This window comes from Chelon labrosus, assembly GCF_963514085.1.
Source record: "Chelon labrosus genome assembly, chromosome: 11".
In the NCBI taxonomy this organism is placed as follows: Eukaryota; Metazoa; Chordata; class Actinopteri; order Mugiliformes; family Mugilidae; genus Chelon; species Chelon labrosus.
Genome location: NC_140344.1, coordinates 23,274,627 through 23,302,306, shown reverse-complemented (window position 1 = coordinate 23,302,306; position 27,680 = coordinate 23,274,627). Strand labels below are relative to the sequence as shown.

Here is a 27,680-nt window from a genome sequence, read left to right as displayed (position 1 = left end):
ATTTTGGTCTACATCACATTCTGCATTCATGTTTTACTAATGCTGAGTATTAGAACTGTCCACTCGCCAAATCATATTCAGTTGTAAGGGTTTTTTTTTTTTAAATACCTTCAAGCTTAAATTGTTCTTTATTTAATGGCTAAACGCAGACACTTGTCCAGTCAGTGGAGTGCAGTTCATTTTTCAGACTTGCAATTCCCAGGCCGGCTAAATTAGGCGAGGAAATCAATTATCGCTGAATAATTCTGCACTGCGAGGGTAAAACTATGCAAAGAAAACGTACAAGGGAATGTTAAGTTTCCACTTAGAGCTGCCTGTTTGTGAGAAAGATCGAAAGATGAAAAGACCCGAAGCATTTATTATGTAGTAATGCATATACTGCACACAGTACTCTACAAAGGCTTTGGGCACTTTAGATGTTTGGATCTTATTCTGGCATCTGATTGGCCCACAAACTGATTCTGTTGCATAACAATTATCACAATCTTCAGTGACAAGTAAAACGGATATACGACTGACATCCTGATCATCCAGTCAGTCTGGTACTACATGAAGAAACCATCTAATTAAGTTTTGACTTAGTTTTCCAGGAGTACTGCATACCGTACTATACTGATCAATGTAAATTAAAGATGTTAATGGTGAATTCTAATAATAAATAATTAGTAAAAAACTATCACATACTGTAGATAACTGTTGTCTTGTCATGTTTCAGTGCCGAAGAGTGACTGTACATCTCCACCCTATCATGTTACTAGCTTTGTACATGCAACATATACTTGTATTTGTACACAGATAAATGTTTGTTACATTATACTGCAAGGTCTTTTTTAAAGCTTGTGCAGCACTGAATGAGGACTCAGCGGTGGACTCTCGTATTGAAACTCTGCGCTCTCCGCTCAAAGAAACCCAACACTCGAGGCCGGTGAGACCAATCCAGAGAATGCCAAACACTCGGCAACACATATTCTTACAGTTTTGTGGGTTCTCAGCATGGCAGTGTGATATAAACAGTTACAGGCTTCAACATGAAGCTATTAAGAAATCTCATAACTCTCCCTCGGGGGCAGCTGGCCGTCTCGTTTATTGCCGCACTTTGATTGCTGCTCTGTCGACTCTTTTAATCAGCCTAATATTACCAGTGAATGTGGCCGTGGCAAACTTTCTGACAGGCCAAATTGATCGTCTGTCTGAAGTGGCTCACAGGCCACCATTAGATGCGCGGGAATGTAATTCCACTGAATGACATGGATTACTAACTTCAGAGATTATGTCCTTGTGGCTGACCCGTCAACAGTAAATAAAACCCTGAAGCAAATGCCACTTGAAGTGCATCACCATTAGGAGACAAAGAAGTACTTTTTTTTTTTTTTTTTATTAAAACATAAAAATTTAAACATATTAAGTAAATACACAGACACAAATGACACAACATCTGAGCTGTGCTTCCAGTGCGGCGTCAAGATGACACAGTTCAGGATGACTTTCAATGAGCAGCAGACATTCATTAAAACTATCTCTTTTAATAAGGGACGTGTGTGACTGTCACTTGTTTGTCTTCAGGAACAGTGCCATCTGCTGTTACACAGGTACAAGGGAGGGACCACCCACACGCGCTCACACACTCAAAAGAGCGATCCTCGCAACAACTCCCTGCAATGCAGTAGAAAATCACCTGCGCACGGCTCATTTTAGCAGCAACGCAATTCTTCTTCTTTAGTGCTAGAGGAGACGAGTCCACATCACCTCACTCCCCAACATGAAGCCAATTACTCACGGGACTCGTGGCTTAATCTTATATGATGTCTGAGTCGTGTGAACATCAATCGTGAGTGACTCATGAAGAGATAATTATAGGGTGTTCAGAAATCTAAAGAAATTTAGATTCAAGCCAAGATTCGTGATGTTGCTCCTCATAATCAATGTACAGTTATTAAATCCATCTGTACTGTTAAGTGTGGTGGAAACACATTAAGCGTCACATTTAGCCGAGCTGCAAACTGCTGCTGTTGACAAAAGTTACAGTCTCATTAAACATTTTCTTCTTTATCTGTTTTTTTTTTTTTTTTTTTTAAATCACGTACCAACTTGAAGCAACTTTCACCAACTCAACACCACACTGTCTGTCACGCTGCAGCTTGAAGAATGAAGGACACGGATTGCGGCTTTAAAGGAAAACTGGCGGCTGATGTCATAAAACTCTGTCACCAGAACCGCACCCCGGGGACTTGAAAAGATAATTGGCAGCGGCTGCCTTGGTGAACCAGTGACTCTGGTCCTCTTTCACCAAGAAGTATTTACAGTGTTTGAAGCTTTGAAGGGTGAAATAAAATAAAACTTATTTTTGCACCTTGTCTGCAAGTACTGTAATGCCACTAAAATGGGAGTTATCTGACATCTCACAAAATCTCTACTCCTGTTTCCTGAAAAACAAGACACGTAACTTGTTGAGGCCTTTAAAACTGGCTCGAGGGTGGAATGAATGTCTTCCCATCAATGCTTTGAAGTTAGGGTTAAGGTAGAGGACACACGGAAGATCTGAGGCAGCATGTTGCTCAGCTGGTAGAACATCTCCTCTGAGATACTCTGTCAACACAAAGAGACACACAGAGACACAACCATTGTGAGTGACAATCAAGTGATGGACATTTGCGCAGCAGCAAAGTGAAAAAAGTGACCTTTACTACGCATTTTACCTCCACGTGTTCTCATAATGGAAGAGAATTATTTAAACTTGGTTTTAAAGGGGAACTACTGTCTTTTTACAACCTGGACCTTATTTCTGGCATAAAATACGGTCGTTTACTCACCCATATAACTTTTGTGTAATTTGTAGTCGTTCAGGAGATATTTAGATCCGCGTATATCCATGTAGTGGGAGTGACTGGGGCACCGAAACACAGCCTCCAAATAACGGATTATCTTCCGCAAAACTGGTTCATTTCACCAGTATTTTGTTATCGTACGCTAGTGCTATTCCCCGTTTTCTGACCTACAGACCCCGGATGATGTCTTCTGACCTGGATGATGTCATCTCTGAGAGCCGCGCGCACCCGCTGTAATTTGCCACTGCTAGTTTTTTTGCAACATGGCTGAATATTTTTCCGATTCTGAGGTTGTGGGCGAACTATAGCTACATGGATATACGCTGATCTAATTGTCTCCAGAAGGCATACAAATTACACAAAAGTTATATGGGTGAGTAAACGACCATATTTTATGCCAGAAATAAAGTCCAGGTTGTAAAAAACAGTAGTTTCCCTTTAAACCAAACTGAAAAACTGAGCGCAGCACTGAACAGCCCCTGTTGTGTCCTTCGGTTTCAAAAAAGTCCTTTTATCCTCAGGACCTGTTAGTCAAGACGCTGAAAGGACGTGAGCGCCAGCAGCTGCGACTTTGACGGGGAGCATACCGCTTCAGTCCTAGCATCGCCGCCCGTCAAATAAGAATGTCAAGTAATCTTAAGGCAAACACACGGCATATATTTAGACGCAGCACTTCTTTTGAGGCGTCGACAACAATGTCGTTTCAGTAGGTGCTATTTTGACTGGTGCCTAAGCGCGTAGCTCACAGGCAGCCGGTACAGTTGGCGCTCTTTGATGCCGCGCGTTTTGTCATCTTATCCTGTCAACATGGGATCATGCTATAGGCTCTGCTGCCTTCCTGACAAACCACAAAGGCTATAGGTATACAACATCCAGCTAAGCCCAAAATAAAATAACAGTCGTGATTCATCTGGCAAAATACCTGAAAATGTGACAGTAAACCTGAATATTTGTTCCTCTTTGCTTGTAAAGTAACCTGTTTACATTAACATCAGAGCTGGATTTCCAAGAAGGCAAAAGTGATTACACCCCAGTGTACACCTCAAGCTACACGGTAATCCCGTTGCTTATCACACATTTATACGGCCGAGTCTCTGAGCTTTCTTTTTATCACAGCAGTGTAAATATTGGGCCAAAAAATGAAAAATAAATAAAAAAAAATCTAAAGCTCTATAATCTATGATTTATGGAACACTTTTCAAACGTGTCTGATCCCCTCTGCGCTGCTTCATTCAAAGGTATGCACTGCAAGGCCAGGTGTGCCTTTTGTGATGTTGCGCACATGCGAGGCCTTAGGTATACAGTGCCTTTGAAATAACGTAAAGCTTCATTGGAAGGCAGTCCATCAAAGAACAACTTTTTTTTACAACTTTTAGCCTCAACTTTGAGTTGTGAAATAGAAAAAAAAAAATACACACAGCGGATTCAGATCTCACCTTTGGCACCAGAAACTGGACGGTGCGTGATATACCTCCATCCCATGAGGCCATTTCCATCATAAAGCCTGCAAATAAAACACACAGAAAGTAAGTTATCTTTAGTTTTTTTTAAATCTACATGTTGTGTTCAGGGTTTTATATAATGATGTAGTCAAACCCCTATCATCACTGACTTGAATGCCGTCTCTATCTTGTTAATCTCCCATGTATCTTGCATCGCATCCGTATTATCATGCAGTCTTGTGTGGATCACGTTTATAAGCTGCACGTATCCAGATGCATGTATGAATTCATCTGCTTCCTTGTGCTGCTGCTCTCTTCTCCACCTTGCCTACCCTCGCTCTGTATTTCTTTCTCTCTACTAGCCTCAAGCAGTCGAGCAGAGAAGCATCTCTGGGGCCATAAAGTCACCGGTTCGGTCCCCACAGGGTCAATGGTTGAGGTGCCTTGAGCTAGCAACGGAAAACCGCCCAAACTGCTGCCCGAGTGTGCTAAGTTGGATGACCTTGTTGTCTCCATTTTATATATATATTTTGTATGTCCATGGACGGGTTAAATGCAGAGGACAAATTCTTTATAAGTGTGTGCATATATAAAGCACATGGCAAATAAAGCTGGTATTCTATGAGCTGGGTTCTGCTCAAGGTTTATTTTTCCCAGCCGCTAAGTGCTTGCTCCGGAGGTTTCAGGCTGTGGGTTCTCTTTTGTTCAGCGTCTTTGCTTGCGTGTTTCAACCTTTCCCCAGAATGAGTCAAAGACGAAGTAAAAATAGTTGCTGTGAGCCGTACAGGGCTAAAACCGTGTTAATAACACCGGCAATCTAGGCACACGAAAAGGAGCAGTGCAGCGTTATCGTGTGTCGTGGTGATATCGCCCTATTAATAAATTAGCTTCACATGATTTCATCTTACCTTTGACACATTTGAAGACCAGCTCTGCTCTCTTCAGACACCACGGTATGGTCATCTCCTAAGAGAAATGACAAGTTTTTGTTTGACTCTGAGTGTAGCGTAACATACGACTATTAGATATCTACATATAGAACAGGTTTATACGTGCAAGTGGCGTTTGAGACGTGCAGAATAACTACATCCGAGGACAACGTGATCTGTTTTCGTCAGTCTGTCAGCACAAAGACTGATTATGCTTAACTAGAATTAATCAGTGGCCCCCACCTGTAAACTAAACAGAATTTAAGACGATCGAATTTAATCGAAAAGACAGTCGGACACATTTCAAGAGCACTTCAGTAACATAAAGAAACAAGATACTATTATTAAAAAATCATTCATTTTCCGTAACCGCTTGTCCTCAGAAGATAATGGAGGTCCTGGAGCCTATCCCAGCTGTCATTGGGCGAGAGGCGGGGCACACTCTGGACAGGTCGCCAGTCTGATACTATTATTATTATCAATATTAGTTTACAGGATGGGAAATTAGATGCCTTTCTATAGGTAAACCAATATTTTAGCCATTTTTTTTTGCCACCTCCTTCATTTTATGTCTCTTCGATAATTGAAGATATTAATACTGTTCATTTACACAGCATTTTAAATCAGTTTTAAGAGTTAACACCTCTCTGTGTTTGTGGTTTTGCCAGTTTGTGTCGATTTTCAGTTTTCTAATTTGTAAAAATAATGATAATAATAAAACCACATAAATGGTGCGCAAAGCAAAAAACGAAGAGCAGCCTGTGTCGCTGGAATTGATGCTGAATCAGACGAGCAGTTAAAATTGGGATAATTACCGACATTCTTGCATTCCGGGTTTCACAATATCTCTTCACATTTTCTCAGAGTGATTTCAGCTCCAGGCTGCACAGCTCAGCGAGGAGTCATCTCGGCAATCAACCTTTACCCACAGCAAAGAGTGTCGCTTCGGCGGAATCGCTGTCATACGCGAGCACAGCCTTTAACCCGCTGCGTTAACACCCAGCCCCAGCCAACATATGAGAAGTGAAGCAGGGGTGTCGGGGAGGTTCACATTGAGGCTTATGTCAAGTGTCTCAACCGGTAACGAATTTGCCCTAAAGATAAATTGCACAAGCTTGAGCAATAGATCTTTGACGCATCACTAACAGGATACCATACTACTAGTTTGTCATGATGACTAAAGCTGTTAAAGAGCACTCAAAACAAACTTTTTTTGTCAGTCAGCTGATGCATGAAAGACATTTCTCACAGGTATTGTGCAAGAGTCATTTACGCAAGTGATTAGACGTGTATCATTCTTGCTGCTGTACTAAAGAGTCATCAAAAAATTCTTCTGTGCTCCATTTTTCCTAAAATTGAACATAAACTCTAAAAATAAGAAGAGGAACAGCCCTGTTGTATTTCCATTGAGGCCTGTAGTTCCCCCCCAACAAACTGCTCTGGTCGTTTTAACGCTGACATACAAGAATAGGCTTGTGCTTAACAGGAAAACATCTCTCCTGAATGGGAAAAGAAGCTGACAGATGGAAAGTTTCAACGTGAAACCAGAAGCTATCAATTAAAGATCCGCTGGTTCCTGAGACTTAGAAGTGTTAGAAGTCGTGTAAACAAAATTCTCTTGATTAAAGATGAGAGGGGAAAAAAGCTGCAGCCGGCGTGTCGTGGCACGTGTGCACTCCAGTCAGAGGCTTGTTGAGAATTTACTTTCCATCTTAAGGGATTCTTGCTTTATTATGTTTGCTATTATTATAATTATTATTATTTTTATCAGTTAAATGCCTGATATGAAGCAGCTTCCATTCATTACGAGTCGACCACATAAAATGAGATTTTCTAATTTCCAGATTTAAAACCCATTTTATTTTGGACGGTTGCCTAAACTCCTAAAAGTTTCTTTCAGTCCATCAGTCAGTGAAGGCTTTCTCTGTTACATACACGCTGCGCTGCAAAGTCAACAGGCCCGTCGTTGACCTAAAAACCGTAACTTGTAGACTGATGTAACAGCCAGTGTCTGACAAATCACAGCTGAGGTTTAGGTACATAAATGAGCGGAGGCGGAATAAAAGGGAAGAAACTCTAACTGTGCCGTCAGTAGAAACCGGTGAAACGTGTACGGCCTGGACCAATAGAAAACACAAGACTAAAGTGTCTAAAAAGAAATAGCACAAAAGGCGAATCTGGGCCTGATCTGGGTCACTGGGTCGCATTGTGCAATGCCTGGGTTGTGCGCTAGTTCAGGGGATCTACACAAACACCTGCGATTTCAAACTGATCCGCTCACGTTGGAGTTGGAGCAAATAATTCAACAGTTACTTGAATTACTGCAACACAGATAAGGAAGGAGCCCGAGTAGATGGTGTGTAGGGGGCAAATGGTCTATGTCGTCAAGAACTGTAGTTTCACTTCTTGGGGTGAAGATTCCCCTCCCATTTCACAATTCTGCGTGCGTCGTTGAGTAATCAGGCTCAGCTGCAGCTCACCCAAAGAACTCATATGGTTTTAGTGCTAAGCCAGATTTATGGTTTTGGCGTCAGATCTTCGCTGTGCACCCACCCTGAAGAAGCGGAGCTCTTGTTTTTGCGTCTTTTAACCCGCCCTGTCCAGCGAGCTCAAGCGCCCTTCATCAACACCATCCATTTTAAATTTAAGTATTTAAGTTATATTACTTTTTTTTAATACCCCAAATGTGTCACCAGTTTTCTACTTAGCCTGTATAACCTGCAGAGCTATGCGGCAGCCATGATAACACTGCAACCCTTTCCTAATCCTTTCCGAGTGTTAAATCAAACAACAGCACTCTCCAACTCAAATATTTGCACTTTTTATGCACTATATTGTATCATTGACGATGAACTGTTTGGAGAAATCAGTTTCCTTATTTTCTTTTTTAAGTTTAAGTTACAAAGACAGAAGATTTTACCCCAAAATAAATAAACGGGGAGCTTATCCTTATCGTCTTACCTCTGACATGTCATGGACTAGCAGCAGAGGTACGGTGACCGTGGTGATGTCATGAGTGCAGCAGACCTTCAGGATGTTCCTCAGGCCCATGATAGCCGGGTCCCGGGCCGTGATGTTCCCCGAGCGAACGTTGTCATCCACACACAGATGGAAGACAACGTGGACTTCTGACAGGTTGGAGTGCCGAGAGATATAGAACTCACCTTGGGGAGGAGTTGCGGGAGACGGGTTTAAAGCAAGCATCACTGAAGTGTGGTGTTAAAATGAAAATGATTACACGCTGCTCTCTTTTCACATGAAGGAATACATCTCTAAAACCATCACCTGGCAAGATATTTGAGGGATTTCTCTCCATATTTTTGCTCTTTTCATCACCTCCATTCCTTTGAATCTCTGTAAGAACACAGAATTTCAAAATAACATTTAAAAAAAAAGCATGCAGAGTATGTTAAAATAATAATCAGAGTAACTCACAAGGACACTTAATTCCAGTGGCAGCTGGAATGTCCATGAAAGGCTTGTAAGCTAGCAAGAATGTTTCTATGCACAGCTCTGCTCTATAAACCACTTAACTTATGCCACGATAAGGGTTTGGACAAAGTTTTCCGTCAGCACAGTAGCAGTGATGTAAAGTGTCTTCTATTTCCTGACTGATTAATCCCCCCTCTCATAGCGCTGGCATGCCACTGAAATTCTCCAGCTCCGTGAAAGGCCCTGCAGTGTAAGCTTTTCATACTGCCAGACTGTTAAAGTCACATATATGGTTATACTCTGCTTCAGTTAAATACAAGATAAAGACGTTGTTTCTTTGTTTCTAAAACCTCAGATCAAATAGGTTTTCGAGATAAACCTCCAAGTGATCTGCCACAACATTATGACCACCAACAGGAGAAGTAAATAACATTGATGATCTTGTGACAATTCAGTGTTCTGCTGGAAAACTTTTGGACCTGGCATTTGTGAGGATGCTACACCACCCACACCCCACAGCAATGTGACACTCCTTGATGGCAGCAGCCGTCCCCAGCAGGATGCAGCTTGACACAGGCACGCACACAAAAACGCTTTAGGAACAACTCAAAAAAACATGAAGAACAGCGCAAGGTGTTGACCTGTCCTCAAAATTCATGAGATCCCAAACTGATCAAGTATCTGTGGGACGATCCTCAACTCTTAGGACCCAAAGGCTCCCACTAACAACATTCTGTTGCCAGACACCACAGGACACCTTCAGAAGGCCCATGTCCATTCTCTGATGAGTCACAACTGTTTTGGAGGCACAAGGGAGACCTACACAATATTAGGAAGGTGGTCATAATGTTATGCCTGAACGGCACAATGGACTACTCACATCGTGCATACAAGAAAAGCATTTAATAATGCATCTAAACTGCAACTGTCTGTCTAAGAAAAGGCACGCCACCATCAGAGAATAATCAGTTTTCACTGTAAACGTGGCCTCCCTAATCTTGTCTTCGTCTTTGCAAAAAGTCTAACCAGGTTGGTCTTTGTGCTTGCTGCTCCGCTGGGCTCTGGCATAGAGCACCACCTCCTGCACCTCCTCCAGCTGCTCCTCCAGACAGGGAAAGTGGAAGTCAGTACACTCCTTTGCCACAGTTGCAAACTCTGGGGGGTCAAAGCAAAACAAACCAGGAATGAAATAAACGACGGATTACTCAGAGCTTCTCTGTCTATAAATGTCTATAAACATGATTCAAACTTCTTCCAGTAAAGGTGAGCAACAACAACTGACTCATGACTAGAACCAAAATATAAATCTTACAATGGACTGGTCCCAAAATATATCAAAGCCCAGCAGGAATGACTGTGGAACGTGTGAAGATGTAGACCGTGCAGCAGGAACTAAAACTAAAGTTCCTAAATCTACTCTCACAGGATGCCAATTTGGAGGAAAGAAAACAACATAAATTCTGACATTGTACTCCAGCCTCACTGACCTCTCTTTATGCCACTGTAGGAGTTGACCCTATTGTCCACTAGCAGCACCAGACCACAGAGCGAGGAGGAGTACAGTGAAAGGGCCGTCTGGAGCCGCCGCAGCTTCGCTCCGCTGCTGCCGTGTCGTCTGTGTTTACAGAAATCCAGCACGTCCGCTCGGACCAGCCGCAGGTTGTGCATGGTCTTCAGTTGTGCTCCTGGTCAAAGAAAGGACAAAGGCGCAAAGATACTGTTTTATAGGCACTGTATTCAAACAGAAAAAGAACACAGCAGGTATTTTATGATCGTGGCAACAGCCATGAGCTGTCAAGAAGACGTATTAGAAGTCAGGCACCTAGGTGTATGGTGAAGCTCTCCTCCAGCTGAGGCTGCTCCTCAAACATCCTGGCCCCAGAGTCTGCAGCTTCTGACAGCTGGCTGGGCTGCACCTTAATCTCCTCGCTGGAAATCAACCACACAAACAAATCAATCCACAAGACTTCTATGTCAAATACAGGAACTCGATCTATTCATTAATTATACCCACTTATTCTTTTTGAGAGTTCAGGTGAGGGGCAGGAAATAAGACACATCAATCAATCAATCAATCACAGGGATATACACGGATTAGCCACAACATTACAACCACTGACAGGTGAAGTAAATAATACTGACCATCTCGCGACAATTCAATGTTCTGCTGGGAAACTTTTGGACCTGGCATTCGTGTGGATGTTACTTAGACATGTAGCACCCACCTAGACCGGACCAGACCAGGTACCCCCACCCCATAGCAATGACACTCCTTGATGAGTCAGAACTGTTTTGGAAGCTATTATTTTCTGGCTACTGCTTCAACAATAAATAAGATTCAGAAAATTGAACACTGATCTAATACTACACTTTAGCGAGTTTGACTATATAAGAAAATAAAAAGTCAAGAAAAAGTCAAGAGTCTCAGTTGCCTCTGGATTTTTTTTATTTATTATTATTTTTTTTTTTTTAATTCTTTCACTTCCCATTCTTTCATGGGAAAAAGTAAAAAAAATATATATATATAAAAATGCATATTTATAATGCGTTCAGAGTGCTGATGTAGAATGTTTTAAGTTACACATAAAAAGATAATGATATTCACCATTAAAAAAAAAAAAAAGGCAGGTCCTGCTGGTATCTGTTTTATATTCAGAGGATTGCATTAAATGAATTTAAACCATCTCTCAGCAGAACGTCATAAATGTTAACCGCTACTAGATTTGTTTCTACATCTTGTCCCGAGACGCCAGTTGTAACGGATATTGCAGAGCTAAGCTTCAGTCAATCCGAGATGAGTTTCTGACCTCTTGTAATCACTTCGATTTTTTTATGTAAATGCAGCCTGTAGTTTAAAATAGAGAGGACGCATGTCTTTTGGATTTTGGATTGGGGGGCTGTTAAACATGTGCAGCTCTTGAGATTCATGCGTAAAACAGCATACGGAGGCTGTTTCAACGTCATTCCAAGAGTCAGTATTTGTTTTAACCTTCATGTTTTAAGATTTTATCATCAACACAGGCCAGAAAAACACAATCTTGAGCAGAGACGCCTCTCGGTCGGTGAAAATTCAATTCCATGACGCTGCATTTACAGTTTGCACCCACTAACTCAAGTGACCATTATCTTGAATCAACTATTTTTGCTTTACCCTGTGTTGCAGAAACATCTGTAATGGAGGAGAATTCTCAAGGATCAAGTGTCCTTCAGAGTGTCTATGTGACTAAAACTTATGTGTGCATTTAGGTCTAATGCCTCCCAAAAGAAAAGACGATAAAGTTATGCTCTTGTGGTTAGGTCTGCATCTCTTAACCCTCGCAGCGGCAGCAAAAAAAAAAAGGAAATAAGTGCAGTTTTGTTCTTTCCTTCCTTTCTTGCAGACAGTTTTCTCATTTAAGAGTGTGACAAAAAACTGCGGTAAGCGCTTCACACAGGAAGACGGAGACAGAGAAAGATATGCCAAATACATTTTCTATATACAGTATCACCATCACTCGCTGCAAAGAAGTTGAAAAGGCCTGTTCAGGTGCATCTGGGTGTAAAGTAAGCCAACACATTTTAAGACTTTCAAACACAAACAAAGATGTTCTTTCGTGCAAACACACACATACAAACGCAGTATAACATAGCAACGGAGTTTCTACTACTCCTGAGTGTATACACACACAAACACAGATGCACTCACTTAATTTGGCTGCTGTTGTTGGATTTCTGCAGGTCCTGGTGCAGTTTGATCACCCACTCCTGATACTCCTGCTTTTGAATGCAAGTCACTTGCTTCAGCTCACTGGCCCACTTGTTCTCCAGGACCTGTTCAGAGAAGATTGACGTCAAACACTTTTTAGATCTTTACTATGATGCGAAACTTCTCTTCGGTGGGCTTGGGCAGGTTAGATAATTTTAACGGGAAAATGTCTGAGGTGAAATTATCGACAGAACAAGTCCAAGGTACTTTTGCTTTTAACTACAAAGCACCCCAGCTTCTTTTTTTACCTGCTGTGCATCAAAGTGTTGAGAGGCTACTGCATTTACATCGTGGTCGGTCAGTGTATTCCCCAGCTCATGCATCACCTTGTCCATTTCTGTTGCTTGCCTACCAAATGAGAAAGTGTTCATCGAGTGATTTGATTAGATAGGAGGGAAAAATACACCATCATTTATACAACTTATAATCAGAGAAATCAGATGCTCCAATATCTCTGTCCACGGCAGGAAACTGAGATTTACCAGAGATTAAGTTTATCTTAACGAACACACCATAAATGTATTGGGGGTGGTTGCATCAGCTGGATGTACACCCGTTTGCAAGAGTGGAATGGCATAAAATGCGGCCGGACATAACTAAGTCTGATGTAAGCCAACTTTTTCATTGCCAAATGTCACAGCCGGCCCCGGGACGGAAATATCTTAAAACCAATGTCCAAGTACCACTGCATTCTTCGTGGAAACAAAGCACTGAATTAAATGAAACAAAAACATCGTTATAGCTGACCGGGCTTGTCTTTGTAAGGAGGGAGTGGAATACCTTGAGAATGACACTGACATTCCCTAATTATTGATGGATTTAACTGGTTGGAACAAAGATCCCCAACACCAACCTCTCCTGTAGCTTCTTAATCTCCATGTCTCTCTCGCTAATGAGCTCGGAGATGCTAACAAAGTAGTTGTGCTCCAGGTTGAGGAGAGTGTCTGAGGCGGGGGAGTGGATGAGCTCGTGGTAAACATCGGCAAAGTCCTCGTCCCAACTGGGCTCTTCGGGCCGAGCATGCTCCAGCGTGGTCTGAAAAAGGGACAGAGAAGACTGACTTCAACATGGCAATTGTTTAAACTACAGTGCGGGTATGCAACTTGGCCGTGCTTTAATTTGACATTGTGGAGCCGCTTCAAAAAGTGCTGAACAAAAACCGCCGTTGTGGGTGACACATGCCGTGAGTAAGATCGACAAGTGGAGACAGGACTTTCTGTAGACAGTGTGAAAATTACGTTAGCATTGGGAAACCAAAGAGGAAGGCAAAATGCGGCGTCAACACAATTTCTGTGTTGTGCTCTGCTCAACAAACCAGGGCAGTTGATGTACCATGCATCCATAATTAGAAAGGCAACAGAACAGTATTCAGAATCTGAAACTCCTCTATTTATACGGGCTCAGGAATCTTTAGGCCACAAACATGATGGACACTGGAAAGCTTCCATGTGTATTTCTGTGCGACTGCAGTAAAACGTTAACCGGTAGCCAGTCCAGGGGCTTTACAACACAACCTAAGGCAGCCCCCTGTCTTTTTATAAATGACTAAGCAAGCGACAGCAGAGTTTAGATTTGCAATCGTTGAAGTTTAAAACCATTGACCTTCTGGAAACGTGAAATAGGAGACATTCACTTTCGAAGAAATGTGCCTGTGACCGCACCATAAATGAATTCATTAGAAAGTCTACTTCTAACTATGCTGTTTGTTTTGTATTGATCCATGAGATAAAAGTAATGACTCCATTTTCAAATATGTGAAAACTGCCACCACATATTGGTATCTCTCTGGGAAGAAACGCATCAAAGTGTAACCAAGTAAAATGAGTGAGAGAGATATTAAACGCAGCATGCGGGCTAATGTAATGAGTTTTTTTTTTTTTCTTGAGGAACTCATGAATAATCAATTTGAAGATGCACTGCACTGCTTCTGTTCAAATTACTTTAATGATCCATGACCGCCCCAGAGTTAGCGGGAGCATTCACGGACACTTCCAAAAACACTCTGCTCTGCTGCTATAGAAACATAAATCAGAACATACGCAGTACGCTATATGATCAGGGTGTGTTAAGGAGGCAGTGTAAGAAATGAACTTTTCCGAACACCTGCCAAGAATTAAACACACTCTCCTTGTTAATTATGGATATTTTAGATTTTAGAAATGTGTATATAGAATCAAGTATGTTTTGCTTCGTCGTTGAAACGTGCTATAATCATAATCATAATGCTAACTGGAGAATAGCCTTTTAAACTCAGATCATACATTGTGTTAAAAATGAAATACCCATCCAAGTAGACATGGAAGTGTAGATCAGGAGCTGTGAATGTAGGCGTTTTTAGGCATGTAAGCCCATTTAAGACCAAAAAATGTTGGGGCGGTGTCTATTTTTCATACCTGCCTGACATTTCAAAAGGATTTTGAGTAAAAAAAAAAGAGAAAAGCAAAAGTAAAGGTTAAAAGTTGAGCAGTCATAATAAGTTCCCTACTTCCATAAATTCTTCCTGGGAGACATGTCAGTGTCAGTGGTAACCGACACATCAGTGGGATGGACAAAGACGATGTGCTGATGGCATGTATCTTGTTCTATTTCTGTTTTTTTTTTTTGCTCTTTAAAATGTCTGTACTTGCACGTTAAGCTTCTCACTTGTGCCTTTAATTTCCCTCCGGGAACAAATAAAGTTTTCTGACTCTGAATCTGAATAACATTATGTGACAATAAACTGGTTTTGTACGTTAATGAAATCTTCTCAAGATAAAAGACATATGTGGCAATTATTTTTATATGTTATAGATCTTAACAACCAGCTACATAAAACCCAATAATAATTCTTCTCTTGGCTAAGTTCCCTGTTGTTTCTTTGTCCTGAAAAGTTGTCCCGACCACTCGCAGTCTTCTTTATCAGCTTAACTGCTTGTGCCACCAGTACATACTGACCCCTGGTGGTGCATGCTGTGCAGTGCAACTCATCTCCTCAAAAAGTACTGGATGTTTTGATTTTGATTTAAATTCTGTGGTGGAGTGCAATATCTTGAAACCTTCCAAGCCTACTCTGGATAATTGATGTCCTTCATTCATGTGGCATTACTCTCCAATCCTGTGATATCTTATTAATAAGTGTATAAATACTTTAGTTGAACTTTACATTCAACGTGGAGATGTAAACAAAAAAACAACAACAACAGGCGCTTATCATATAACAACAGGATCTGTGGCCGCCTTGTCGGTTATAAATGTAAGCAACATGAATAAACAAATTAATCCAAAACCACACCATGACATCAAATCTGTCAAGAGCCTCCTATGATTCTAGATACAAATATGAGAACTTGTGTTATGACAAACTCATAGTTATTAGGTTTATTTTGCACAACACCATACTGAAATGTGTCATCACCTCCGCATACGATCTGGTCCATGCGCTAGCGAGCTGGTTCACATCTACCTCCCCTGTTGTGAGTCTCTGCAGGGCCAGCTCTGCCTCCCTGTCGTAATCCAGAATGGTCTCCTTCTCGATGAAAGCTGAGAGGGAGGTTTTCAGCTCTAAAAGACGAGATGCACGCACAGCGAAAGACATCATTTTAAAAAAGAATGTTTTCATTTCAGTTCAAGCCAAATAGCACAGTTCAAAATACTTTGTCCAGTCCATGTATTTGGTTTCATATGATCAACAAGCACGCTGAGAATGTATTCCATTTCCCCGGGAAGATTTGTGGATAAATATTTTCCTTAGATCCATTTCAAATAAACTATTTTGACCAAGTAACTTGTCCTAAAACAAATCAGCTTTTACCAAGAGCAAAGATCTCACCATTTTCTATGTAGCAGGGTATTTTGTGTAGCAGCATCAGGCGTCCATGGAGGTCACTTATGTTCTCCTGAACAGGAAACTGCAGAGGAACTTTGAGGACACAGTTGTGTTTTCCTGCCCTGAACTCAAACACAAACTCCTTCTCAGCAGTACTGTTTGCTTTGCTCTTGTTCTTCTTCATGGCCACACCTGCAAATTACAAGGAAACGGCAAAACGTTAATGTCAATAATACATTGAATAACTGTCACTTGTCATTTAGGGAAATTAACAATGTTAACCAACTAGCATTCATACAGTACAAGCAGTAAAAGCCAACACTGGTTTTCGTTATTAACCTTCTTCTACTAAAATGTAAAGGGTGAAATGTCTTGCATTTCCTAAATAAACTGTTAGTTTTTGCAGTAGGAGCACTCTGTGCGTTTATTTATCGTAACGGTAGAATTAACTGAACGTTAGCTAGCATAACGGCTAATATTTAAGCTAGGCGTAAAGCTAAAATAAAAGTACATTTCAAAAACATGCATCCTGTCATGGACACGTCTACCCGCCCACAACATCTTTTTCTTCATATAGGTGGGCATAAACTCTTAAAACAAACATTTTTACCTGATTGCAGATAGATGCAGTAACGTTATTTCCTGTAGCAACGGCAGCGGTTCTGTTTGGTTCAGTCAGCTGATCACGTCGGAGAGTAGCAGTGTGACAGCAACGACACTTTCGCAACATGGCGGCTGAACTGTTTAAAGTTATCTTTTTTATTGTACTTCAGAACCGCGAGGTAATACATATGTCTCCGTAATCGAAATAGTATACTATTTATTTTTTTTATTTGACATTTTATCTTTAAAATACGGAGTCGCGAATCTGTTGACCCCAAATCCTACATTTACACGAGCTTTTCTTAGACACTATCGCCCCCTGCTGATCCAAAACAGTTGTTGGCCGAATAGTTCATGAATGATACAAACTTATTTTTGGAGCTGCTTGATAGGAAACATTAGGTAATAAACCACTGGCATTGTGAAAGCGGCATTGCCGTGTTGCTCGAACTGCAAAATACAGGAAAAGATGCTCTTAAAATTGTATCAAAATGGATAAGATCCTAGAAAAAAAAAATTAATATTACGTATAATTAATTCACACACAAAATATGATGTGTAAAATATATAAAATGAATTAGATATATTTAAACGTAGTCGTGCGTTTGAGTGTGCGCGCCCAGAGCGCAATTATGTGGGCACACAAGCGTATAAGCGCGTGCATGTGTTTTCTTTAAGTTTGAGTGGGCAAGGGAACGTGTAAAAATATCCCTCGTACTTAAATCGGGATAATGCTTCATTTTGCAGCCTTAAAACAAAACTAACGCACAAATCATCGCTTTATATGATCCTTTAACCACAATATAATATATCTGTGGATTAGAAAAAATATTCATTAAACAAAGCTCACTTTACACACTTTTATTTAGTTATACGCTCTAAAATCGCTGTGGGCATTTGCAGACGGTCCCTCTGACGATTGAACCGTCCCGTCATACCTCGCGTGGCCAACGGCTCTCCGCCGAATGCTCGCTCATTGAATTACCGCACTCAACCTGTTCGGCTCGTTTTAGTAAAATAATTTGCAGAAAGACAGGACGCCTGCGCTCATTAAACTCAGCGACGCTATCTCACCCTTCTGTTTATCAGACTGCGGTGGTGGGTCGTGCTTTCCTGGTCTCGCTGGCTGGATTTGGTCGGGGAGGCAGGGGGGAAGTACGGAGCTAGTCCCGAGCGATGATGGAGCTGGAGTCGGCCAGTAACAGAGGCGACCTGGGAGCCATGGGTGACTCGCTGCAGCCGCAGACTCCGAGCAGGCACGAAAAGAGCCTGGGACTGCTGACGACCAAGTTTGTGACTTTACTACAGGAGGCGAAGGACGGAGTGCTGGATCTAAAAGCTGTGAGCACACAACCCAGAGTCTTTGTTGTTAGCTAGCACATGTCATTTTTAGCCTACCCGCTGTCGTTAGGTTTCATACACTTTCGCTAGCTTGCCTGTTAGCCTAGCCTAGCTGTGTGACAGGCTAATTTGAATGGATGATGCCCAGTTGCCTGTGGCTTTGTAGTTTTAATTTACTTCATTTGCTTCTTATATCCAGTCAAATATTCTGTCGCCTGGTGTTTTCACGTTTCTCAGAGGGGAGTCTAGTTAAAAAAAAAAACACAAACTGAGTTTTGAGAGCACCGGTCAACTTTTCAGACTCTGCCCCCTGCAGATTCTAAGTTTAAAAAGTGGGTCAGCTTTTGTCGTTCCCTTTTGAGCTATCATCACTGCATCTTCACACATGAACAGGTTTTTATTTTCTGATTGAAAGCGTCTTTTGTCGCTTAACGTCGTGCATTCACTCCGTGAGCTTCCAGTAGTTATATCGAAAGTAATACATTTTGAACGGCAGTTGATTCCTTTTTTTTTTATTAGGCGTATATTTAAATGCCTTTGGATGAATTTCCAATAACAGACTAGGCCACCACCCTTCGTTAATAGCTCTTCAGATATGCAGTGACATTGCCACATAATTATTGTCTTACGTGGTTTCCAGCCGGTTTACATCAGTCTTTTAATCAGCGAATAAACAGTAGTTGGTCTTGCTATTTGCTAGTAACAAAAGACAGATGTTGAGAATAAATTTCCAAACTAGTAAGTCAGTATTACTAATGCTTATTAAGCTCTTAATAATATTAGAATAAAAAAATAGGGTCCAGACTTTAATGCACTAGTCAGATTGTAATATAAATAGAAACATTTTCAGCAAACACTGCCCTGTTTTTATTTTGCAGGCAAAACCAGTGAACCAGATGGCAGCATGTGCAGCCAAGCATTACTTTGTATAATACAACAGTACTTCTTTTTCATAGTGACCTTAATGACTTGGCTGACAGATTGGCTTCATGGCGGCACACAGTCATGTTTTCACTGTGCTTTGCAGATGATAAAATACCAGGCCTTCTTTTTTTTTTTTTTTTTTTTCTCGCTCTCGGACTTTCCATACTGTAATCATTTGAGTCACTACTACGCCGAAAAAGACTTTTCATGTTAGGCGATTGGTGTAAATATTCAGGTATAACACATAATCTTTGTTATTTATGAGAGAGCTCTGGCATTAACTTAATTAAATTAAATTTTGTGCCCACTTTTCTCTGACGGGAGGCAATGTGTGCTGATTTCACGTGCAGTTCCCTTTGCGTCGGCACACCTGTTGCTCCCTAGTAACCCTGAACTCATAGTCCTTATAATTGTTTGACATGAGAAAAATTATGATATGTAAACTGGGAAAAGCAATTGAGCAAGATCCATGATCCAGTTCACCCACATGGCCCGGTGCCAAAGTTTAGACTTATCAGCATTTGCCATATGGTTATCATTATCTTGTGTGGAGCACCGAGAGGTTGGGCTAGGAAGGAAGTTTAAACGACACTGTAATGGATGGTGAAACCTCATAGTTTACAGTTGCAGGGCACCTGTTGGCACAGATACAGCAGCCTCTCTGTGTCTGTGTTTTTTTTTTTTCCGCGGCAAGTATGGAAAAGTTGATGCCCGTAATCGCTTTTGTGTTTTTTTTTTTTTAATTTCGTGTTGCTTGCTGTTGTTCAGGCGGCAGACACCTTGGCAGTCCGGCAGAAGCGACGTATCTATGACATCACCAATGTGCTGGAAGGAATCGGACTGATAGAGAAGAAGTCCAAGAACAGCATCCAGTGGAAGTAAGTCCAAAGCTCACTTTTGTTCTTTAGTGGGTTAAAATACTGATGCTGTAATAAGAAATATGTATAGATCTAGTAAGAACACTGCTTTCATGATAGAAAAGAGACAGAACCTCTGTAACGAGGGGAGGGAACTATCTGAAACCATACTGAGAAATACAGTATGTGTCTTGGTAGCGCTTGTACCACTCCCAACCAGCAACTTCCACTTATCGTGTTTGTTTTGTTGCTACAGAGAAATGGCTGGGGAGCACTGTTGTTGATATATATATGTAAATCTGAGTTGTAACCATAGGGACACGTCTGTTTTACAAAAGGGTGTGAAACCAAATGAAACTAATTGCAATTTCCGTCCGCCTGAAACATACCTCAAAATGGCCTGAATATGGGCTACATGAGCATGTCAGAATTACTTTGCACACAGAACGCTGTGGCTCTTTTGACGTGCAAAACATTCACATCAGATTAATGAAGGTTTTGGGTAATTGGTTGTTTCTTGTGTAAATGTTTATGATACAGTTCAGTGCCGTTCATGACTGCTTAAAGAGAACGTTTTGTCAGGCGCGAGCTTTTGGTTGGCTTTGCTCTCCCACCAGTGCATCTGCACCTCTTTGGTGCAAGCTCTAACACAAGGCAGATTAATCAGTGACCAAGACAAAGTGTGTGCAAATGAATCCGCTCAGATGTATTAATAATAAATCAAGGTGTTAATGTAAAACAGCGTGTGTGTGTGAACTCCTGAGTGTTTAGCGGAGCCGCCTCTGCCTGCTGTCTGCGCATTACAATGTATTTGCCTTTGTGTTTCAGAGGTGTTGGTCCAGGATGCAACACCAGGGAGATCGCTGATAAGCTGATTGATCTGAAGGCCGAGCTAGATGACCTGGCTGTGCGGGAAAGCGAGCTGGACCAGCAGAGAGTCTGGGTCCAACAAAGCATCAAGAATGTCACGGATGACTCCAACAACAGCCCATATCCTTCACTGCACAGTCTGTGTGTGTGTTTGTTTGTTTGTTTGTTATAGCAAGACAATAAATGTTGGTTTGATGTGATAGCTTTATTGTTTCTAATACATGCACACATTAGTGCAGATCAATAAAAGACACTGGGATTACTTACTATGTAAAACAGTTGTCTAAGGTTTTCTGCAGTTTTTGAGAGAGCTGTCTAAAGTCTAAGAAAACAGCCCTGGTCATAAAATCGTGCACACTGGGGCATTTAATAGAGTCGGAGGGTCTAATGAAAGGTGCTTGCTAGCTGAATAATTGTAAGAACAAGTTTGGCTCATGCTAGAGACACAGTATCTTTTTATTTCATTGTTCTGTTTCAAGTAGAAGAGGCACAATATAATAATGATAGAGAATCCTATAAACCATCCTGGAGATGAAATGGCCTTTGCTCGCAACTTTACTCCCTGTCAGTTACAGTGTTGTTCCAAGGTGCAAAGGTGTACTCTTGATATTTTTGTTTTATGTCACAAATATGACCTTAACGCATTCATACTATGGCGTACGTAAAACATGAAGATCTCTGTGGAGCTTTCAAAGGTATTTTTTTTCACATGCTCAATCTGACATTTTACTTCGTCTGTGAGGCTCGTTCTCAAAAACTACTCTTCACCTACCTGTCCTCCGTCCACAGGTGACACGCTCCTAGCAATCCGTGCTCCCATAGGCACACAACTAGAGGTGCCTATACCAGAAGCTGTAAGTAACGTGGCTTTGTGCCCTCCTCAGAAGCACCTACTATTTTGTTCGTTTCATAGACTCTGTGTATGTGTGTGTGTGTGTGTGTGTGTGTGTGTGTGTGTGTGCAGGTCCTCAACGGACAGAGAAAATACCAGATCCGTCTCAAGAGTTCCTCTGGTCCCATTGAGGTTTTATTAGTCAATAAGGATCCCTCCAGTGCCTCTCCTGTCGTTTTGCCCGTCCCTCCTCCAGATGACGTCCTTCAGAACCTCCCAGCACCGACGCCTACCTCCCAGATGCCCACTACTGCCTCACAGGTCTACATAGATATCAGTTTTCTCCAAGCATGTAGTAAGACGTCTGTCTGTGCGTTGTAAAAGTGACGGAAAGCGTACATTTCTAAAAAGAAGTGGTGCACTTCTCTACTTCAAGCCCGTATGTTAGAGCTGATCTCATGGGAAAATGTAACTTGTGATTTGTCGTTATTCAGTTTTCTATTTTGTTTTATATCATGATTTTCTTTCCAACTTTCTACCCTTCAGGTCCCAAAGGCAGCTCCAGCCACTCCCACAAAACCAGCTCCTGGAACGACGTCGGCTCTTGCAGCCAACCAGACAGGTATGCAGTGACAAAGGCCCAAAGAGTGCACACAAACAAACTATTTACTCATTAAATATAGAGAATTATTATTCCTTTTTGTCTATAATCCTACCTATTCTGCAAGCCAGTCTACGCCTTCCACACCCACTAAATTGTTGTGGAGGAAAGTTGGTTTGGAGTTGCTCCATTGGGAACTGATTATGCACTGGCATATATCTGCAAGGACAATCAAATTATTTGGGCGGGCTTTATGCGATGATGGACAGAACAGTAACGGGGACATAATCATACACGTTGTTTGTGTCAATCTGAGCATTGAGTTGAATTTGTTTTCAACAAAATGGCTCTAATTGGTTGTTAGATTATCCAAATCCAGTTTCCTTTGCATCGGTAGAAACATACCCCGTAGGGCTGGGCGATAAAACGATAACGATATATATCGCGATAGACACGTGATCGATATCAATAGAAAATACGTTCGATAGAATGTTCGATAATTTCACTTGAACTCCGTTAGAGAAAAATAGGAAGAAAACCCCGAGCCAGAACTGCAAGTCATTCTGGGGGATGTAGGCAGAGGAAGGGCTTTCGCCTCTCGACCTATCACGGCCCAGCTAAGCCAGGTTGGCGGCATCAACAACAACAACAACGACAACAAACGGCGTGGAGTGAAAGGAGAATATGAGTGCGACAGCGAGAGAGGAAATTGTAGATAAAAAAGGAAAGATCACATCACCAGTTTGGCAGTATTTTGGTTATTTTAAGTCAGACAAGAGTCAGACCGATGCTGTCTGCTAACTTGGTGGCGCGTGAGCATGTTAATTGGCTCTTGTCTCTCTTGATTAGTAGTGTAAGAGTCGGTTAAGTTTCGTTTATCTGCCAGCCGAGTGAGTGGCTGCTGACTGTCGGTTAAGCAGGGATCCACGAGCAGCGGTTATGAGTCGGTTAAGTTTCGTTTCTCTGCGTACTGTGCGTAAGTGAGTGAGTGTCTGAGTGCCTTAGTTTGCTAGTGGTGCAGTTTATATCAATCAAACGTGGCAGGACTCAACTGAGCCGGTTATATAGACGTCTAGATTCATGATTCTTGAGTCGTCTTTGATGGCCGGTTATATGAACCAAAATTTTTTTGTCCCACCGCTACTGAATATTAATTAAAAATGAATGAAAATGAAATGCTATTGAATATGTCATTGTTATCATTTAAAAAAAAATAATTAAAGTGACTGGTAAAAATGGGTTATGACGGGATTTTTTTGACCCTGTCAGTCAAAATGACAGACAACGAAAAAGTCTAGCGCAACCTCTGATCAAGAGGTACACGGCAGCAGTGCCATACGACAAAACATCAAAGCGATATAAAGAAATAACAGATGCAGTTCAGCACAGTTGAGAAGTCTGGGTAGAATAGGTTAAAAAATAATAAAAAATCAATAATTATCGATATCGACTGATATGAAACACTTATATCGTGATATGTTTTTCAGCCATATCGCCCAGCCCTAATACCCCATGATGAAATCAAGATGCCATGTTACCAGACTTAAATTCTGATGAGAACTGAGTCTGTCTGCTCCAGGCTATGATCATGCAAAATGTCTTCGTTTGACCTTTTTTTTTTTTTTTTTTTTTTTTTTTTAATGTGGTTTGCATTTTACATGCAGTACATTTGATGCCGTGCCAATAATTTATGTCATCTCATGCTTGTTTTGTTTCAGAGGTGACGAGCACCACGCCACTCACCCCAACAACAGAAACACCTGCTGCAGCTACTCAGCAACTACAGTCCTCTGCCTCTTTGGATGGGTCTGCGTCCTCTTCTGCATCAGCAGTGTTTGAACCAATAAAGTCAGATCCATCTGAATGTGAGTGCTTTAGAGCCATAGTGGCAAATTTTAATACTTTATATGTTTGTTTAATATTAAAATGGATTGTGTCCGTGTGTGCAGATGGATGTCAATTATGCAAACCTTTATTGTGCTGCTTTCCGTGCATGTTTATGACTAAGGGTGCTTTCACACCTAAGGTCCGTTTCCATGGCAGGTTGGTTTGTTTGGACTGGTGTGAACGCAGCATTCCCACCCTGTTCTAGTGTCGACCAATACGATCTGCAAATTATAAGCTTAGAATTACATAACCAAGGAGTTTACCTGATGTGTCTTTGGAAGAGTGTACACCCAACAGAGCTGTCTGGCAGCAGCACTATGCCTTCTCATGATATATACCTAAACGTTGTTTTCTATGCATGGCGTAGGTATTCGATCAAACTCAACATGTTCAAATGCGAGCACTGGTGAATGAACCACAGAACAGCTGTAAATGTCAGAGGCTGCGCTCGTTGCTTATGCTTTACGACGTGATTACATCTGAACTTAGCCTCAATTGCTTGATTATTCTGTGAACACGAACCAAACCAAGGTTAAATGCAACAATATCGGATCAATTACTTCCTGAATCCGAACGAAATGCAGGTGTGAAAGCACCCTTGACCTCACCACATGTAACGACTTGCACGACTGTATAACTTGATGTTGTTTTTTATTTTTGTTCTCTCTGTAGTGCTGGACTTTCCCAAAGAGCTCTCTGAAATGTTTGATCCAACAAAAGGTACATTTTTCAAACTACATCATTGGTCACTGTTCAGGGATATGCATACATGTGATTTAGATTTCTTTCAAATAAGCTTAAGGATCAAATGTTGCGTTAAAGGTCTCCTACTTATTAAGACGAGAAAAAAAAATTAACTTAGGTAGTGAAGTATACAACATGTACTCATAACTTCTGATCATTCTTTCTTTGACAGAGATAATGAGCGGAGACCTGCTGGAGGACTTGATGTCATCAGAAGGTGCGTTTGTTAACGTTTACACTGTTGGAGAATTAGTGTCGCTGAATATAAAAAAGTATCTTGATTGATTACGTATGTTTATTAAGAGGTTAATAGATGTCTTTCTCCGTCTGTTTCCTCCACAGTGTTCTCGCCTCTCCTGCGTCTGTCCCCTCCACCCAGTGACCACGACTACATATACAACCTGGACGAGACAGAAGGCCTGTGCGACCTCTTTGACGTGCCCATCCTCAACCTCTGACCCCTAAGGCTGTGGAAAACAGTCGCCCAAATAAGCTGATCTACCTTTTTTAGAAGAGGGGGCGGGAAAGCCAATATGATCTACAAGGACACCTCTGCACTGACACGCTGAGTTCAGGCTGAGCTCGGTCAGAGAGCAGCTCCATGAACAGCCTTGTAATGAAATGCAGGCGAGAACAAAACATTTTACATAATGCTTTTCCAAGGAGAAAGAGTAGTAATTATATTTTTGGATTGTATTGTAAAGCTCAGCTTTCCTGTGTGCTTGTAAGCAAATGTGTGTAGGTATACTTCTTTACATGAGTGTGCCTTTGTGTAAGAGTGTGTGTGTGTGGATGTGAGTGCGCTTTTATATTGAACGATCACTTGAGTCAGACATCTCCAGGAAAAAAACAAAACAAAAAAAGAAACCCTTTTTTTCCCCCTATCAGGTCAAGATTCACGGCAGACATATGGCTTCACTGAGTCCAAACACAGCTGGTTAAATATGCACTGTCCTCATGTACATAGAGAATATATATTTTGTATTACCAGCTCACATTTATGTAATTACTACATTTTTGACACGGACAGAGTAATAGTTAGAGTAGTCAGACTCAAATAATCCCACCATATGGGAATTCCTTTGAATCAAACCTTTCAGTGTTGGAAGTGGAGTGTACCAGTTTTAAAAAGCCAATAAACTTTGTAATATAAAGGACCAAAAATACAGCGATTGGGTGTAGATTTCGAAACTGAATCCATTCTGCGTGTAAAATACGAATGATCTCCTGCAAACTCCACATTATGACTACTTTATACTGAAACTGGTTCAACAATAACACTTCTAAACTGAGAGGTTTGATTATGGGAAGAAATAAAAAGCTTGCTTTTTGTCATTTCACCTCCGGAACGTTTGTACCTTTTTAGATTTTTATTGGCTCTGATTTAACTTTGCAGAGTCGGAGGAATAGCTTTTCCAAAAACGAGTGCTGCGGCTGTTGTCTTTCAGTTATAAATTATGTATATGAATACCAATGTACTAAGTTTGTTTGTATGTAATGTATGCATTTGATGTATTTTTACTGATGCAGTGAATATAGTCACTATGTCATGTACTGTGTATTACTTTGTATATGTGGCACACATCCCCAATAATTTTTCTGTCTTTGAATATTCTGCCTATCACTTTAAAATTTAATTTGTCAACTGGATGATTATTCTCTCTGTGCAGGGGACGGGCGAGTAGCGAATCAGGATGAGTTGTTACCATCTTTGTTTTCTTCTGTAAAATCACTTTTTGTGTAATAATGTCTCCTTTTTGGCCTGGATGACGTGTATGTACTGTGTATATCCCTCTCTACCGCTTGTATAGAATAGCATTTATTTTTTATACCAGCTAGACGCATTATTACAGGTTCAATTCTACTAATTTAGGGCTACACTTCACAGTTCAAGAAATTTACCAACAAAACCTTCTGCTTTATCAAAGCATTCTGTCTCATTGTTGCACTTTTCACGTCACTGTGGACGGACTGGTTGCTACTCGTCGTCTCCTTCGTCGGTAGCCAGTGGTTGTGTTTGGACAGCGCCGCGAGCAGCCGGGGAGTCCAACCAGCAGTGGGGTTGAGTGAATCATGTCTGTGTGAGAGACTCGAGCGTATGGGCTGTTTTTAACAGGCTCAGAGTTGCTGTAGTTGCATCCAATGAAACAAAATAAACACTTTGGTATTCTTTGTATTGCCTGGTTTCCTTGTTATTTAAGTAACTTGTCAGATTGTGTGATGATTTCCTGTGTAAGGCTGTGACTAGGTTCAGTAGAATACGTTCATGTTTGCATTTGAGGTACTTTTCTAGCTTTGTGGAAGCTTAATAATGTCGAGATGACGGTTATAAGGTTCTTTGATTAAAGTTTATTGTGCCTTAAACTTTGGTCAGTATATACCAGGGCTATGCACAAGTCTGTAAAGCCTCTTCAGATTATGATGACAGTAGAGAAAAAGCTTCATGCAAACAGACATTTGATGAACTCCATATTGGCATGCTGTCCTGTTACTTGTCATTCCAAATTATCTCTTCCTCCTCACATTTCCTGTCCACTCTGTTATCAGCTTTCTACACAAAAGGCATAAAATAAGTCCAAACTAAATAAAAAAAAAAAAGTCTGTACAGACTAATTTGCAGACTGCCTTACTGTAACCAACCACCTGGCTACATGAATCATTTCTGATCATTTCAGAAGAGGTGCTGAAGAAGTGAAAATTCATGTGAAATCTCCTGCAGTGAAGGAGGGACACCAGGGGGCAGCTTTAACCAACTGTACACGAGCAGGAACTTTGAATTAGTCAGTAACCCACTTCTCTGAAATATGGAAGAAACTATGATATACCTCAGCAGAAGCTACAAA

At 41.2% G+C, this 27,680-nt stretch overlaps 2 protein-coding genes across 3 annotated transcripts; one reads left to right on the top strand and one right to left on the bottom strand.

The window, feature by feature from the left end:
- Positions 1 to 691: 691 nt before the first annotated feature.
- On the bottom strand, positions 692 to 16,918 carry ferry3 (FERRY endosomal RAB5 effector complex subunit 3). Of its 2 annotated transcripts, XM_084554848.1 has the most exons (14): positions 16,789 to 16,837; positions 16,182 to 16,370; positions 15,768 to 15,913; positions 13,227 to 13,408; positions 12,622 to 12,721; positions 12,314 to 12,438; positions 10,451 to 10,557; positions 10,116 to 10,313; positions 9,655 to 9,783; positions 8,482 to 8,550; positions 8,158 to 8,360; positions 5,176 to 5,233; positions 4,262 to 4,329; positions 692 to 2,586 (listed from the first exon to the last, which is right to left on the bottom strand). In XM_084554848.1, exons 2-14 carry the CDS (start codon positions 16,360 to 16,362, stop codon positions 2,494 to 2,496), a joined length of 1,659 nt encoding a protein of 552 aa, XP_084410974.1. In that variant the 5' UTR covers positions 16,363 to 16,370; positions 16,789 to 16,837; the 3' UTR covers positions 692 to 2,493. The 2 variants fall into 2 exon arrangements, with proteins under 2 accessions (XP_084410974.1, XP_084410975.1); XM_084554849.1 differs by having other exon boundaries at positions 16,182 to 16,918.
- A 277-nt stretch (positions 16,919 to 17,195) lies between these two features.
- Positions 17,196 to 27,011, top strand: e2f4 (E2F transcription factor 4). Its single transcript, XM_084556072.1, has 11 exons — positions 17,196 to 18,122; positions 19,815 to 19,924; positions 20,732 to 20,893; positions 21,425 to 21,468; positions 21,563 to 21,627; positions 21,738 to 21,926; positions 22,152 to 22,227; positions 23,925 to 24,071; positions 24,766 to 24,813; positions 25,010 to 25,054; positions 25,180 to 27,011. Exons 1-11 carry the CDS (start codon positions 17,958 to 17,960, stop codon positions 25,293 to 25,295), a joined length of 1,167 nt encoding a protein of 388 aa, XP_084412198.1. The 5' UTR covers positions 17,196 to 17,957; the 3' UTR covers positions 25,296 to 27,011.
- Positions 27,012 to 27,680: the final 669 nt, after the last annotated feature.

Coding starts and splice junctions, on each gene's coding strand:
- ferry3 (XM_084554849.1), bottom strand. CDS start 16,362: ATGAAGAAGAACAAGAGCAAAGCAAACAGTACTGCTGAGAAGGAGTTT. Junction 10,314..10,450: donor GAGCTTCACCATACACCTAG/GTGCCTGACTTC, acceptor TTCTTTGACCAG/GAGCACAACTGAAGACCATG. Junction 9,784..10,115: donor CTACAGTGGCATAAAGAGAG/GTCAGTGAGGCT, acceptor TTGACCCCCCAG/AGTTTGCAACTGTGGCAAAG.
- e2f4 (XM_084556072.1), top strand. CDS start 17,958: ATGATGGAGCTGGAGTCGGCCAGTAACAGAGGCGACCTGGGAGCCATG. Junction 18,123..19,814: donor GAGTGCTGGATCTAAAAGCT/GTGAGCACACAA, acceptor GCTGTTGTTCAG/GCGGCAGACACCTTGGCAGT. Junction 21,469..21,562: donor TCTCTGTGGAGCTTTCAAAG/GTATTTTTTTTC, acceptor CTCCGTCCACAG/GTGACACGCTCCTAGCAATC.